The 14,820-nt window shown below is 37.8% G+C and overlaps 2 protein-coding genes across 8 annotated transcripts; one reads left to right on the top strand and one right to left on the bottom strand.

Moving 5' to 3' along the window:
* Positions 1-1,003: 1,003 nt before the first annotated feature.
* SQD1 (sulfoquinovosyldiacylglycerol 1) lies at positions 1,004-6,951 on the top strand. Of its 7 annotated transcripts, none has more exons than XM_088713926.1 (5): positions 1,032-1,302; positions 1,567-1,658; positions 1,788-1,931; positions 4,695-5,797; positions 6,273-6,951. In XM_088713926.1, exons 4-5 carry the CDS (start codon positions 4,748-4,750, stop codon positions 6,672-6,674), a joined length of 1,452 nt encoding a protein of 483 aa, XP_088570052.1. In that variant the 5' UTR covers positions 1,032-1,302; positions 1,567-1,658; positions 1,788-1,931; positions 4,695-4,747; the 3' UTR covers positions 6,675-6,951. The 7 variants fall into 7 exon arrangements, with proteins under 7 accessions (XP_008805000.1, XP_088570052.1, XP_088570056.1 ...); XM_088713929.1 differs by having other exon boundaries at positions 1,077-1,302; positions 1,592-1,658; XM_088713928.1 differs by having other exon boundaries at positions 1,082-1,302; positions 1,592-1,658; positions 1,788-1,982.
* Positions 6,952-8,311: 1,360 nt separating this feature from the next.
* LOC103718106 (large ribosomal subunit protein eL30) lies at positions 8,312-12,807 on the bottom strand. The gene is made up of 5 exons (XM_008806777.6): positions 12,657-12,807; positions 12,387-12,492; positions 10,780-10,881; positions 8,868-8,936; positions 8,312-8,769 (listed from the first exon to the last, which is right to left on the bottom strand). Exons 1-5 carry the CDS (start codon positions 12,675-12,677, stop codon positions 8,729-8,731), a joined length of 339 nt encoding a protein of 112 aa, XP_008804999.1. The 5' UTR covers positions 12,678-12,807; the 3' UTR covers positions 8,312-8,728.
* Positions 12,808-14,820: the final 2,013 nt, after the last annotated feature.

Raw genomic sequence — 14,820 nt, 5'->3', positions numbered from 1 at the left:
CCACGCCCCCTCATGATGAGGGCGAATAGTGCCTCTGCTACCTGAGCCTCTCCATCGGGACTATAAATAGCCCGGTTAGGTAACTTATAAGGAATTTTTTGGTTGGATCAAATTTATCCCACTCTAACTTGATCGTCGAAGGGCCCTCATCGGAAATACCGGTGAAGCTTTGTGCAGGTCCGCCGCCGCCGCGCAGGAGGTGGCCCCCGTCTTCTTCTTTCAACCATCGGCGGCTCTTCCGACTCCTCCGGCGTGGTCCCCGTCGGGCCAAATTTGAACCACAACAATATATATATTTAATAATTATAAGTTTTTTACTGTATTTGTCAATTATGTATTGTAATAAGTCAATAACAATATTATTTTTATTTATAAAAGACAAAGTTATATTTTGGCTATTTGTTTGGTATGTCTCGACAACTAAATAAAGATGGTAATTTGTGACTTGACTCACCAACATGACCTGTAGCCGATCTGAGATAAATAAGCTTAAGTTTGGTACTTCAACTTGTAAACTAGTCGAACTAAACCTATTGGTAAACAGGCCGGATTCAAGTTTAGAGTCATAAGTTTAGAATCTTGACCTATCCAACCTTTTTCAACCCATTTAATGTTGGTTAATTGATCCGTTTATAAATTATCCCATTTATTATATATTCAATCTGTTTAGATTCATTTAACCTATTCTAAAGCTGTTTAATTTATTTAATTTAATTAAATTTATTTATTAAATAGGTTATGCTGGTTAGTTCGGATCTGTTTTAAAAAGGGTTAGATTTGGTTTTAAATTTTTGACCTATCCATTGGGCAGTTGTATGGAGCTCGGTTCTAAGTTCAATACGAGTTTAAACAGTCGTTTAGTTTCTGCGCATGCATTCGTACGGTCTCACCGGATGATGTACGTTCAGGTCAAACACAGAATGCTATGGAGACCGGACGCTGCCTGGGATTCCGAAAGGGGAAATTGGCAAATAAAACCGTCCTTGATGGCATTTTATCATTTAAAATTCGCAACGTAGTCTTTAGTTAGAGAGGAAAGATTCGGTCGGGATAAGAGTATCTATTTGAGAATATCCGATTTATTTCCCTGCCCTGCCGTCTTGGAAGCCCTACCAACTTCTCTTCCCCTCTTCCTCCCCTCATCTCAAAAATCCCTCTTTTATTCCCTTCTAAACACTCGACTCTCTTCCTTGTTCCTTTTGTCTGCTCACTTTTTCACACTTTTTCACGCTTTCCTTTCGATGATCTGAAGCGAACCCTCGGTGGAGATCGGAAGCGAGCGGCTTCTCCTGAGGAAAAAAGGTCATCGCTTTGCTCTTCTACTTACTCTTTTTTCTGATTCACAGAGATAAGAGAAACAAAATCAAATTTTGTTGCCTGCTTTTGTTGGACTAAGATATATATATATATATATATATATATATATATATATATATATATATATATATATATATATATATATACACACACATATACAATCACTGTTTCTCTTATCTTTCTTTCAATTTTGTTTTCAAATAAAGTATTTACAAACTCTTGATAATAGTTGGCCTTCTCTTCTTGTAGACCTAAAAGGTTGTTTTGCTAGCAGAGGTTATGACATGATGAAGTGGGCTCTTATGGTTTTGCAAGTGAGGATGTATAATGGGATAGATTGGGTAAGGGGTCTGTTTAATCTTTTCTTGTCCTGCTATGGTTTGGGGTCCATTATTGACCCCAGAAACTTCCTACACACAAAGTGAGTTTGGTTCAATACTTAAGTTTACTGGTGCAAATTTTCGATTTAGGAAAATCAAAGCAAGAAAATTCTGGGTTGATCCAAGGAGGTGTTGCTAAGGTAGGCATCTTACGAGGATCTGGCAATATGGGCCCTAATGCGAGTATGAAGAGAGACACCACCATGGCTGGCTCTGATTGAAGTTATTGTGCAGGTGAAAGGGAGGAAAGTAGAATGGGAATGATGCAAAATTATTATGTAGATGGTATATTTATCCTCAAAAATTGCTAATGTTCCTATGCAATTAATATAAGGATATGCTTGATAGTTAGTTCATTACGTGGATGGCATCATGATATGTATAAACAAATGGGATTTAACTTTCCAACTTCTTTTTCTAATATGGGTTTTGTTTAGGATCCCAATCTGTCAGCTGTTTGGATCTTTGAGTATTGGATCTGATGTCTCTGTTTATTACTTGTAGTGGCTAGATGAGTGCCTAGGAACTATTTGGCTAGGAGATGAATTCAGTTGAAAATATTTTCATTTAATTTTTTATGGTGTAACAGTAGCATTGTCTGGATTTAGAATAGCGCTTCTGAAGCACAATTTGAAATAAAATTTCTGTTCAGTCGATGATTTGGAATAGATACTTTGAGCTCTATTTGAAACAAAAAATTCCAACATCCTTAACTATTATCGGTTCATGAGAGCTAATTAGTAACAAGTTGAAGGCACCAAGGTTTTAAGTTTTGGCAGGGTGGGGAACGTTCCAGCCATCTCGTCCCCTTTCCTATGATAAAATGTAACCAGGGCATGGGAGGGACTCCGAAACCCATCCACATGGGGAAAGAAGAATATAGATGAAAGAAAGAAAGGAAAGAAGAAGATAGAGGAATGAAAGGAAGAGAAGAAGAAGGAAAGAAAGAAAGGAAGAAGAAAAAGAAAGAAAGGAAGGAAAGAGGGAAGAAAAGAAAGAAGAAGATAAAAGAAATAAAGGAAGGAATGTTGCCCAGCTATGTAACACAAGGGGGGGGGGGGGAGGGGGGTGAATTAGGTTATAAATTTTTTTAACAAGTATGTGCAATTAAAAATTTTGGTTTTTAATGTGCATGTGAAATGAGAATGCAAGTATATGAGGAATGTAAAATGTAAAGCATAGGAAACAAAGGCACACATTATTTTATAGTGGTTCGATGCCAAACTCAGTACCTATGTCCACTCTCTAAGACATCCTTCTTGGAAATTCCACTATAATCTATTCAAAGATTACAGATTGTTTGTTCTACACATGCTCACAATTAACCAAATTAATTTTCTATGGTAATCAACCACAGCCACTCCTATCAAAGCTTTCCTAGGCTTGATATCAATACAACACTATTTTTTCCAAGTTTCAACCCTTGAAACTTGTTCCAATTAACACAAAAAATTTACAAGAAGAACAACTCCTTGAAGAGCGGAAAATTAATCATTGAAGCGCGAGGAAGCATTTTGTGAGCTTGATGTGGATTTAGGAGCTCTGCAGTTAATTTTCTTAAAGTGTGGTGGATGTAATCTTTAAAGCTCTCACTTAATACTCCACTTTTTTTGCTTGTTCCACTTTCTCTTCTTTTTTGTAGGTGTTCCAATGCATTTATATTTGAAAATCCATTGGAAGATTGTTTCTAGCGTTGCTGTTGGCAGTGAATATAACCATTCTGTTTTCACAAAAAAACTAGCCATTACTGTTGTCAGATGCAGAGGGGTCGACTCGGCTTCTTCAAGAGTCGACTCTTCTTTTTTAAGGGTTGGCTTGAGAAAGCACTCATTTTTGTTGCGTTTTGTCTTTCGCCTCTAGCTATTGTGGGGTTGATTTATCTAGTTTTGGGGTCGACTTATGCTTTCCAGGGGTTGACTCATATATTGGTTAGTTCTCACTGCTTTTTCACTCCTTTCTTTTGCCTGAGGCTGTTCTAGGGTGAACTCGGTTGGTCCAGGGGTCGACTGGTGAAAGTGTGCTTGTCTTCTTCATTGTGCTAGGGTCGATTTGTGTACTTCTGGGTCGACTCTTGAATCCATCCAAAATTGAAACCTTTTGTTTAAGTCTATGGACATTCAAGGGTTGGCTCCTAGTATCTTAGGGTCGATTCCTCTTACACTAAACTTCATAAACTTGATTTACATCCTTTCCACTTTAAGTATTTTGAATTGAAGTTATCCTGGCTTCTTGTGAGACATGCTTAGTGAACTTTTTATTCAAATATTGTGTATCATTAAAATTAAACCTTTTGGGTCAACAAGGGAGAAGAAAGTAAAGAAATGAAGGATAGAAGGAAGAAGGGAAAAAAACGGAAGAAAAAGGAAAAAAAGGAAAAAAAGGAAGGAAGGAAGGCAGAAGTAAAAGAAAGAAATGAAGGAAATAAGGAAGAAGGGAAAGAAAGAAGGAAAAAAAACAAAGAAAGAGAAAAGGAAGAAAGGAAAGAAGGGGAGAAATGAAGGGTGCCCACAACAAGGTGTACCCTTCTATGGAGACACAACGGGGCATACCCTTCTATGGCGAAACTAGGACACCTCCATCCTTAAAACCTTGGAAGGCAGCTTCCTATTTTGTCGATTAACGCTTGCATAAGACCCAATTGTGAGGTTGGAATTTAGATGAGGAGTATTAGTTATGTTGATGCTTGTGCATATTATTTTGTTGGAATTAATCCTCCACTACTAAATTAAAATATGCTTAACACCCACCCAAATATCAATGAATGCCAGTTTAAATAGATTCAGATTTCAGCCATGTTTAAAACTTTTCGTTACGGTGAGGATCAACTGTAATTCTATTGCGGTGTTTTGAGTTACCAAGTCTAAGGTACTAGTGTTGTTGGCAATGATTTTGTGGTCGTTAAATTATATATTGTCATATTTATAATACATTGTTAGATTATTGTATATTGTTATACATTGTTATTTTCTTTTGCTGATACCCAACTTGTGTTTGCAGATTTTGCAGCTAATTATCTACTCTAGACTGGCAAGGGAAGACAAGACATCGCGATGGCACATTTGTTCTCAACTCATTGTACCTCAATTCCCTCTCCAGCGACTAAAATGTTCGTCAAACCACTGAATCAGTGTTCAGCCATCGTGCATACTTCTGTTCCATTTTGGGCCAACAGATCTCCACGTATAGTCCTCAAGTCACAGAGAAAGAGACCAGAAAAACAATATGTTATTTCTGCTACGGCTACCCCGATAAGCCAAGAAACTGAAAGTAAATCCTCAGCTGGATCTCATCAAATTCTGAATGAGTCAACCTCGAAGTCCAAAAAGGTGATGGTCATTGGTGGTGATGGTTATTGTGGATGGGCCACTGCCCTTCACCTTTCAAATAAAGGGTACGATGTGTCCATAGTTGATAATCTCGTCCGCCGCCTGTTTGATCAGCAGCTTGGCATCGACTCCCTTACCCCAATATCTTCTATCCAAAATCGCCTTCGTCGATGGAAATCTCTCTCTGGAAAAACAATTCAACTTTATATTGGTGATATATGTGACTTTGAATTTCTCTCTGAAGCCTTTAAATCTTTCGAGCCTGATTCTGTAGTCCACTTTGGTGAGCAGAGGTCTGCACCTTACTCTATGATTGATCGGTCAAGAGCTGTATTCACACAGCATAACAATGTGATTGGAACTCTCAATGTTCTCTTTGCCATCAAAGAATTTAGAGAAGAGTGTCACTTAGTAAAGCTTGGGACAATGGGTGAATATGGAACTCCAAATATTGATATAGAGGAGGGATACATAACAATCACCCACAATGGAAGAACCGATACATTGCCTTATCCAAAGCAGGCCAGCTCTTTCTACCATCTGAGCAAGGTGCATGATTCGAATAACATTGCATTTACATGCAAGGCTTGGGGAATAAGAGCCACAGATTTAAACCAAGGGGTGGTTTATGGTGTCAGGACAGATGAAACTGAGATGCATGAGGAGCTCTGTAACAGATTTGATTATGATGGGGTGTTTGGGACAGCTCTAAATAGGTTTTGTGTTCAGGCTGCTGTTGGGCACCCACTTACAGTATATGGCAAAGGTGGTCAGGTAAGATCTCTCTAGACCATACTACAGTCGCTTACCACCATCATCATACCAGCGCCGCACTGCATGCACTAGTGCAGTATGACTATATTTCCTAATATTTTGAATCAGAATATCCTTGATTTATGATCCAGAGTAGAATAAAATCAAGTACAGTTTATTTTGTCTTAATTGGGTTTCTAACTGTCATTCATAAATTAATAGTTTAATTGATTTGTTTAGCCACATCATTTCTCTTGCATCACACACACACACAATCAGACATGCATGTTTCTCTGGTGTATAAATTAAAATGTAAACTAATAAATGGATAGCTGTACAAGCAGCCCAAGAATATGCTGTGTAAGTTCTAAAGATTGTCACAAAACATGATTTGCTGCCATTATCTTTAAAAAAGGAATCATTTTATCAACTCTATGCATGTCTTATTATATGTTTAGTATTAAATCATCATTCTCAATTATTTTTCTCTCTGCAGACACGAGGATACCTAGATATTAGAGACACAGTGCAGTGTGTTGAGCTAGCCATTGCTAATCCAGCCAAGCCAGGTGAGTTTCGGGTATTTAACCAGTTCACAGAACAGTTCTCTGTCAACGACCTTGCCGGCCTGGTCACCAAAGCTGGCAAGAAGTTTGGCTTGGACGTGCAAACCATCTCTGTGCCAAATCCACGGGTAGAGGCAGAAGAGCACTACTACAATGCCAAACACACCAAACTAATTGAGTTGGGCCTTAGACCACACTTGCTTTCTGATTCACTTTTGGATTCATTGCTCAACTTTGCCATCAAGTTCAAGGACCGTGTTGATAAAGCACAAATAATGCCTAATGTTTCTTGGAAGAAAATTGGAGTGAAGCCTCGGACGGTTGCCATCTAGATATGTAAGGTCTTAATAAGGTTTACATAATGTCAATGATCTAGGGTTGACATTACTGATGTTGTATTATTTTAGGTTTAGTTAATAATTTCTTTATCTCTGTGCCTAAGATAGCTCTAGATTGAAGTGTCTACTAGTCATGTAGTGGCCTTGTCTGGCAGTGTTCCATTTCTAGGTTTGTGAGTCCCAATCCCAGCATTACTGAGGAGAAGAAATGTGGCTTGTCAATCTTTCACTCTCTATTTAATGGGTTTTGCATATTTTGTGGTTATATAAAGTTTTCTTGGTGATGATCTACTAAATGTTTATCTTAAAGAGTTGCATAATTCAGCATGTGAAGTGAGGGCATTCTTAAAGTGGGTGATTTATTACCAAAATAAAAAGGTGGGTGATTTAGGTCGCAAGGCAAGGCTGCTGTATCATAATTGTTGGAATTCTGCGTCTGAATGGTCCATGGGATTTGGCTTGTCACAGTTATTAGGCTCTCAAATGCTTCAAAACTGCCCTACAGAAGCTGGTTCAGACTTTCATCAAGTGGTAGAGCTTTAAGCTGGATATTTTACTACTTTGGAAAGAGAATCATTTGGCAAACTCCAAGAGAGAGACTCTCAAATGCACATGATATCCGAGTCGAAATGGTGAATCGGATTCATACTTCGATTATACAATCCAAGTGATAAGTTGAAGAAAAAAAGATGAATTGAATCATTGGAAAACTCCTTTCATAATTGAGAAAGAAGGGCCTAGAATAAACAAAGCGGTGATTGACTGGAAGTTACTCTAAACAGAAGTCGTTCAGAGCAATGGAGTCATGAGGAAAGTTGGTGTGGTAATATAATTCTAGGGGTGTATTTTGGAGCTCGCTGCTTTATGGGCAGCTTCGTCCTAGTTAAATCACTGACCGTTTATCTACAAGGTGCACCCTAGCAGAAATTGTCTTACCAATCGGACTCGGTCTTCCTGTTCAGTCATAATTGGAGAGGATTTGAGCTCTTCTTAACCAAAATGTTTTCATCAATTTGGTCGATCAGACATACATCCGTGAAGCAATTCGTGATCCCATATTCTGGTCGAACTTAAATAACCATAACCTAACCAAGGCTCAGCTGGACATGGAATTGAAAATTTGAACCCAATATAGCCAGCTTGCTTGTAAATACAAATGTTAATGGTTAGTATGATCACCTAACCAATTTAATACATTCAATTTTATGTAAAAATGCTTTAACTAGATTTCTAGTTTGGCACCGAGGTCACCTTACCCCTCTGTTGTTTAGAGAACGAAACATATCAGGAGAGCAGTGGAATAATGAATCCAGAATTTTCTGAGGCTCGACTTTAGATGGTGGTCTTTGAGACACCAAGGCTATGATTTGAGAATCCATCATGACCAAACACTGTTTAAATTCAAACATTTCATCAATTGAGTTAATCTCTTGAATCGGTTTATTGAGCAGCCAAACTGAGACACGAGAAGAGGACCAAGTATATCTGATTATTGAACCTTAATAACCTGATTAAGTCATCAGGTTGCAAGAACTTTTGAAGTATCAAAAGATCCCATGTTTATGAGAACCTCGAAAAAACCTGAGCATCTATCAGCAGGAAAACACATCTGTTTCGCACAAACCAGAAAGTGAGAAAGAGCAGTGAAAAAATATATTCTCAATCCTCAGTGTTCGAGGTTACAATCACATCAGTGGCCATGGCTAATAAGCACCCACAAGACCTCAAAATGTTTTCAGAAGAAGTTACAGGAGTCTCATATTGTTTGTAGCGATCTTTTAAGTTAAGCAACAAAAACATTATAGAAAAAGAAAATGAGATAGTGAAGCTAGATAATCAATTGAAAAGAAATTTATGTGTCAAATGTAATAATTAAAAAAGAGAATTCAAAATCTATATATTCAAGCTAGATATCTGCCCAACAGCTACCTCTCTTGCCAGAATTTAGCAGAGCTAACAGGAAAAAAAATTAACAAGAAACCCCTAACCAATCAGACCCCCCCATAAGAAGAACATTTTGAATGGCCAACCAAAAGAAATGGTCATTCTCACTGATCACCAGGCATGCTCTTGATAATATCAGAATCACCTGAAACACCAAAAATAAGATCATCCAATAACTAATACACGAGCGAGCGAGCGAGCGCGTGGGCGCGCGAGAGAGAGAGAGAGATCATTAAAAAACACCTGGATCAATAATGCTGAGGCAGCACACTCGGAAATATTTGCCACAAGCTGTTCCCAAATCAACATTATCTGTAAATAGAGAGAATTTGAACCACTCAGAATTTTGATGACAAGAAACTAGCATGCAAAAGAATATCAAAGCATGTATAGCTATATTAGGTGCTGTCTAAATCCCAGTACAATAGTTCCTCCACTCATATGATATGCACAGATCCAAATGACACAACACTAACAAAGGGTGCCTTTTCCCCCACCACCACCAGGAGGGAGACCAGCACAAGTCAGATTAGCAGAATATAACAGATTTGTCATGTTGCAGGTGCTCTCCATTCTAGGCATCAGCTGTACGTTGTGCATATGAAACTATTAGGCAAAGTCTGGTTTGGACACATAGCAGGTATAAGGCTTGGGGTAAGCCTAATGCCTGCCAAAGAGTCTTAGGAAAACAGCCATGAGTCAAGAATAATTAAGCTGGTAAACTTGCTTATGACAGGCATAACAATTCCATAGGAAAGCTGTCACAATCTATTCATTGGCATAAAAGCAACGTTTATACCACCGACCAAAAACATCTTCATTCTACAAGTTCCTATAAAAACTGTAGCAAAACAAAATCTAGAATAACTGGTGGCGCAAGTATTCTCATAGGCATAACTTTTGCTATTCCCATTATCTTATTCCAGAACCAAATGCAGGCTGATCAGCATAGGCCAACATTGCTTGGGCCCTTTCCTTGGCAGGCACAGCCCTCCTTGTGTACTAGGGAAGAGGTTCCAGGTTCAAACCCCAGAAAGCGGTGTTTTTCACAACAAACAAAAAAGTATTTCTTTGAAAAAAAAAAGAAAAGAAAAAAGATGCAGACCTGCTTTCCAACAGTCATTTATCATCTTAAGCAAAAGGTTAAAAGATCATCTTCTTCATTACAAGCAAACAAGGAGATACCAAAGCCAGGCCCCAGCTCAATGAGCTGGCAAATTGGACATACACGTATTAGTACTTCAATGAGTTTTAGCTAGATGCCATGCAACAACAACATTTCAATAAAATGTAGCTGGAAAGTAATGTGTCCATCATACATTCAAGAAGGAACCTAAAATCTATCCTATGTATGAGTCTGGAGTGACCGACCATCATACATTCAAGATACGTCGATGACATCACATGAGAAAGAAAACCATTGCCAAGACAAGAAACAGTAAAGAAGACATTGTTGAACATATGTTAGAGGTGCATCATAGGATTAGTCCTCTCATATTGCAGATAATGATAATTTGATTGGGTCAGGACTTTTGATATAAACAGACTCCTCAAACCTTTGGTTTAGAACTTTTTATTTTTATTAGACTTCCAAAAGTAGTAGAAGTCTTTGCCTATATTCAATTAATACACATCCAACTACCAAACAAAAAAAAGAAACATTTTAATTAAGATTTTGTTCTTTGTCTAGAATAGAAATACAAGACATGCGATTCTTATGAATGCATAGTCAAGATAATTAAATGTTAAAAATAGTTTAATCAGATAGAAATCAGAACTATCCACACTTTCGTATGCACATCTTACATGTCCAATTTTCTCATGCACATCTTACACATATGTCATCCATACTTATTTCATGCACCTTGCACATGCTCAATACTGGTATTGTAGTAAATGACTACAAATTTTTGATGGAGTCGAATGTTGAAATGGAGAAACAAACAAGCAAGATACCATATTTGCAGGGAAGCCATTAATTTTTTTCAAAAAAAACAAAGCCCAAAAAACATGATTAAAAGACACCGCCAAGTTTGACAGAAAGAAGAAGATGGAAGAAAGAATGTAGGCAAACATGCCACTGTTGTTAATAATAATTAACAAATCAATGAAATACCATGAAAAAGAAATCTTAGGAGGGGGACAGATAACTTACTCCCATTAAAATGATGGACTCCAACCTTGGCCAACATTGCATAGTACTCAATTGCAGACTTCTCAAGAGGAGGGCAGTTGTTTGAGATGATCACTAACTTCCCTAGAGATATATAATTGTGACCAAATGATGAGATGTCAGTAAACCACTGATGCATATAAAAGCAATATTTAATCAACAAACTAGACTGCAAATTAAAGCAAAGTTCGTTAGAAACAGGAACACCAATTCATGAGGTAGAATTAATTATCATGGGTTAAGTTTCTATACTTAAGGAATAAAAAAAATCAAGGCTCAAAAAGTCAAAACTCTAAGTTCAGAAAAGGACAAAATAATGTAATTTTCCAGTCACATAGTTTTTTAGCGATCCAATTGATTCCATATAAAAATCATACACATGCAACGAATTAATTTCAATGTACATATAAAGCCCAGGTGTTATTGGAAAAATCATCAATGTAGTTTTAACCAGAAATAGATAAAATAGACCAACTTCCTTCAGTAAGGCTATTAGCTTCGTTTGCCACTGAGGCAGATTAAGAAAATCGATTAATGACAAAAAAAAAATATCAAGGTGAAATCTGTAAAATTAAAGCGCTATCTTGTAAGCTAAAAATAACAAAAAAAGAAAAATCTCATCTGAGTTATTTCATGTCATATTTATGCGATATAATTCCACAATTCATCATAAAGAACCACATTTACCTGGCTTCTCATTAAACATTAGTATGATCCAAAATACACAGTTGGCACATATATGATTCAATATTCAGACGGCCAATCTCCCTTCTCATGCTCTTACCTCCAACACAGCAATGTATTCATATCATTTGTTCTGCTTTTCAAAACAAACACTATTATCTCAACAATCCTCATCATCACACAGGACACATCTTAATCCAGCCACATCACATGCCAAAAGGAGCTAAGATAGTAAAGTTCTCTATTTAATAAATAAAGATATCAAACATTAATATCATGGTTCAATGTAAAATGAAATCTAATGTGCTGGTTGACAAGCTAGAAAAGGAACCCCACTAAATTGAACTATGGAAAGGTGACAGAGAACATCCAGAAAATTTTGTTAGAGATTTGAAACAGACATTATAGGGCCTAAGTCACAGTCTAGTTTTCGTTAGTTAATACTACAGCCTGAAACAAATACATAAATAATCCATATATGCCTCTAGGTCAAGTTGATCACTATACGCACAGTTCACAATGGTGCTACAGAACGAAAACTGTCCACTTAAGCTCATTGCAATTGCTGTACTCACCCTTCACGTATTCACCTAGATTCAGGGTAAAGACAAGTCTAGATGAATTCTGAGGGGTCAGAAGAACGAAATCCATCTAGGGAGCTGCATTCATCTCTGAGGCATGAGTCAAAAGCCAAAGAGCCAAACTCTAGTCCCAAACCCACAAATCCAGCATACCAACACATTGTACTAGGATTTTAGTCCAACACGAAGCCAAAGCTAGAATTAAATGCGGTGTAGCAGAGAACGATTTCCGAGAGACATTTGAATACGGAAGTAGTGATCGATACCTAGGGTTTAAGACCAATGGATCAAGAAAAGAGGGGATGGAAACAGCGATTACTATACCTCTGTTATTCCGAAGGGATCTGAGGACAGTCTTGTACCCCAGGGTATACTTCCCGCTCTTCACCACGAGAGCGAGCCTATTGTTTATGCTCTCCTGGCTCTTCTTCTGCATCACAAAAAACCAAAAAAATGGAGCGAGAAAATAATCAAGATGTCCGCAAAAAAATAACGAAAACCAACGCAGGAAAGAAAGGGAATTTAGAGTTAGAGGGTCTGAGGAAGAAGGGGACTTCTAAAATAAATGGAAACCGAAACGATCGAAGAGGATACCGTCTTCTTCGCGACCACCATGGCTGCTCCGGTGACAAGGCGGCGGCGGCGGACGGCGAGGGGAGCGGAAGCGAGAGGCGAGAACCCTGGGTCTCGGTGGCGGCCGTAAAGGAAAAGGTAGGGTTTTTTTTTTTTCAAGTTATGCAGCAAATTCTAATATAGCGCTGTATTTACATGATTGCCCCTGTAGGGGTCGAGGTTGATTAAGATAAATGTAAACCGTGAGCCTGATTGCTAACCCTAGACAGGTTTTGGGATTAAGTAATTATTTAATATCAACGTGCTATCCATCTACCCTCCCCAGCAAGACCTTTTTCTCAAGGCTAATTTTGCCCGGTCAACACACCAAAAATAACTTTAACCAAGACAAACTAAATTTATCCATCTAAATAAGCTTAACCTATGTAGTAATCACAAATCAAAGCAAAATTGCACCGGCTAGCCACCGTCGCCGGCAATGATGTGGCTGCCATTGTCGAGGTTGGCCACCATGGCTTCTTCTGGATTTGATTGAAGAGGAAATGGAGAGAAGGGCTCTCCCCTATTTTAGAAAAAGAAGGAGAGAACCTCTCTCTTCTTGCCCTCTCATCTTTCTCTTTCTTTCCTCTTTCTTTATTTATTTTTTTTTTCCTCTCCTTGTCTCTCTCTCTACATGGTATTATGAGCCCCTGAGGAGGGTTATGCCCTTCTCAATGGACCTCTGGTCGACCCTTGGTAAAAGAAGATCTTGAATCATGCTTGTTGCGCAGTATGTTGGCCCTCACCTTGGTCTTTGTCGGGCAACACTGGACTTTATTACTAATGTTTATTGTGTTGCCTATACCATGGTCTAATTCTTATTTAATGAGTTGACCCAGGTGAGTGGTAGAAGGGATTCAAGGGACCTAATGATGGACTCCTGGTGGACGCCGGTAGGCAATCAAGGTTATTAGCCCAATCTATGTTTTTTTTTTGATAATTGAGTTTGATTCTGTAGAGAGAGAGTCATTTGTATAAGAAGGTTCTGATTGGGGTACTCTGTATTTTAGCTCGTAGATCATGAAGTAGATCAGTAATTGTTGTATTTAGTCAATCTTCAGTAGAGGTAAGAATTCTTGTACTTGGTCACCAATACAAATATATATACATGTTTATTGATTTGTACTGCCAGATTTGCATCGTAAGTTTTCATTGATAGATTTGGCTTAGCATATGATAGTATAGTATATATAATTTTCCGTATGAATATACTTGTATGTTGTGTATGTATTAGATATTGAAAACACGAATATGTGAACAATAATACCTTGAATTTGAGAGAAATGCACTGTGCAAGTAAAAATTAATTTGACAAGAGTATCTTGTAAATCAAACGGATAAGATATTATTTTGACTAACCTTGTCATGAAATAGCCTGTACGAGCTTATGTGTGGGATAGCCTCCATAGGCTTATACATGAGATTTTGTTTAATAGTCTTGGACTGGGTCGTGACCTTGGTTAGTCTAAAGCCAAAAAAATATTGCTATGAAATCTGAAAATCAAGTTAATGAGAAATGGATGACATGACATAAGAAACTGTTGTTGAACAAGTAGTTAAATTTGATATATATATATATATGTATACATATATATATATGTATACATATATATATATATGTATATATATATATATATGTGTGTGTGCGCGCGCGCGCACGCGCGCGCTTCTTTGATAATATGATAATGAGAGTTTATGTACATGTTATTTGTATGAGCTTTTCGAATATTGATATAATATTTATTTTATGTGAATGTTGTTCATCTTAGGCCTTACACGATCTCTAGGGCTTCGCTTTAGAGATTATGTGGCCATGTCGCTTGGTCGACCCGGATGATGGGTTCGGGGCATGACAATAAGCTTCGGCACAACCTAGCAAAATGCATTTTTTAGCACCTCCTCGGGAAACTTATTAGAGTTTATTGTCATCAAATCAAGGTAACGAAGTTGATGTGGCAAAGGTAAAGGCAATCAAGGACATGCCATCACCACATACTAGAAAGAGATGAGAGGCTTCTTGGAAAGAATCAATTCATAGACATTCATCTGTGAGCCAATCAATCTTTAAGCTTCTAAGAAAGAATGTGCCAATAGTCTGGAATGATGAGAGTCAGAAAGCATTTCACAAGATCAAAGCGTATCTGCA

This window comes from Phoenix dactylifera, chromosome 17 (genome assembly GCF_051530095.1).
Source record: "Phoenix dactylifera cultivar Ajwa chromosome 17, Ajwa_hap1_PhDact_Kaust_v1.1, whole genome shotgun sequence".
NCBI classification, from domain to species: Eukaryota; Viridiplantae; Streptophyta; class Magnoliopsida; order Arecales; family Arecaceae; genus Phoenix; species Phoenix dactylifera.
This window is presented reverse-complemented; position numbering and strand designations above follow the sequence as displayed.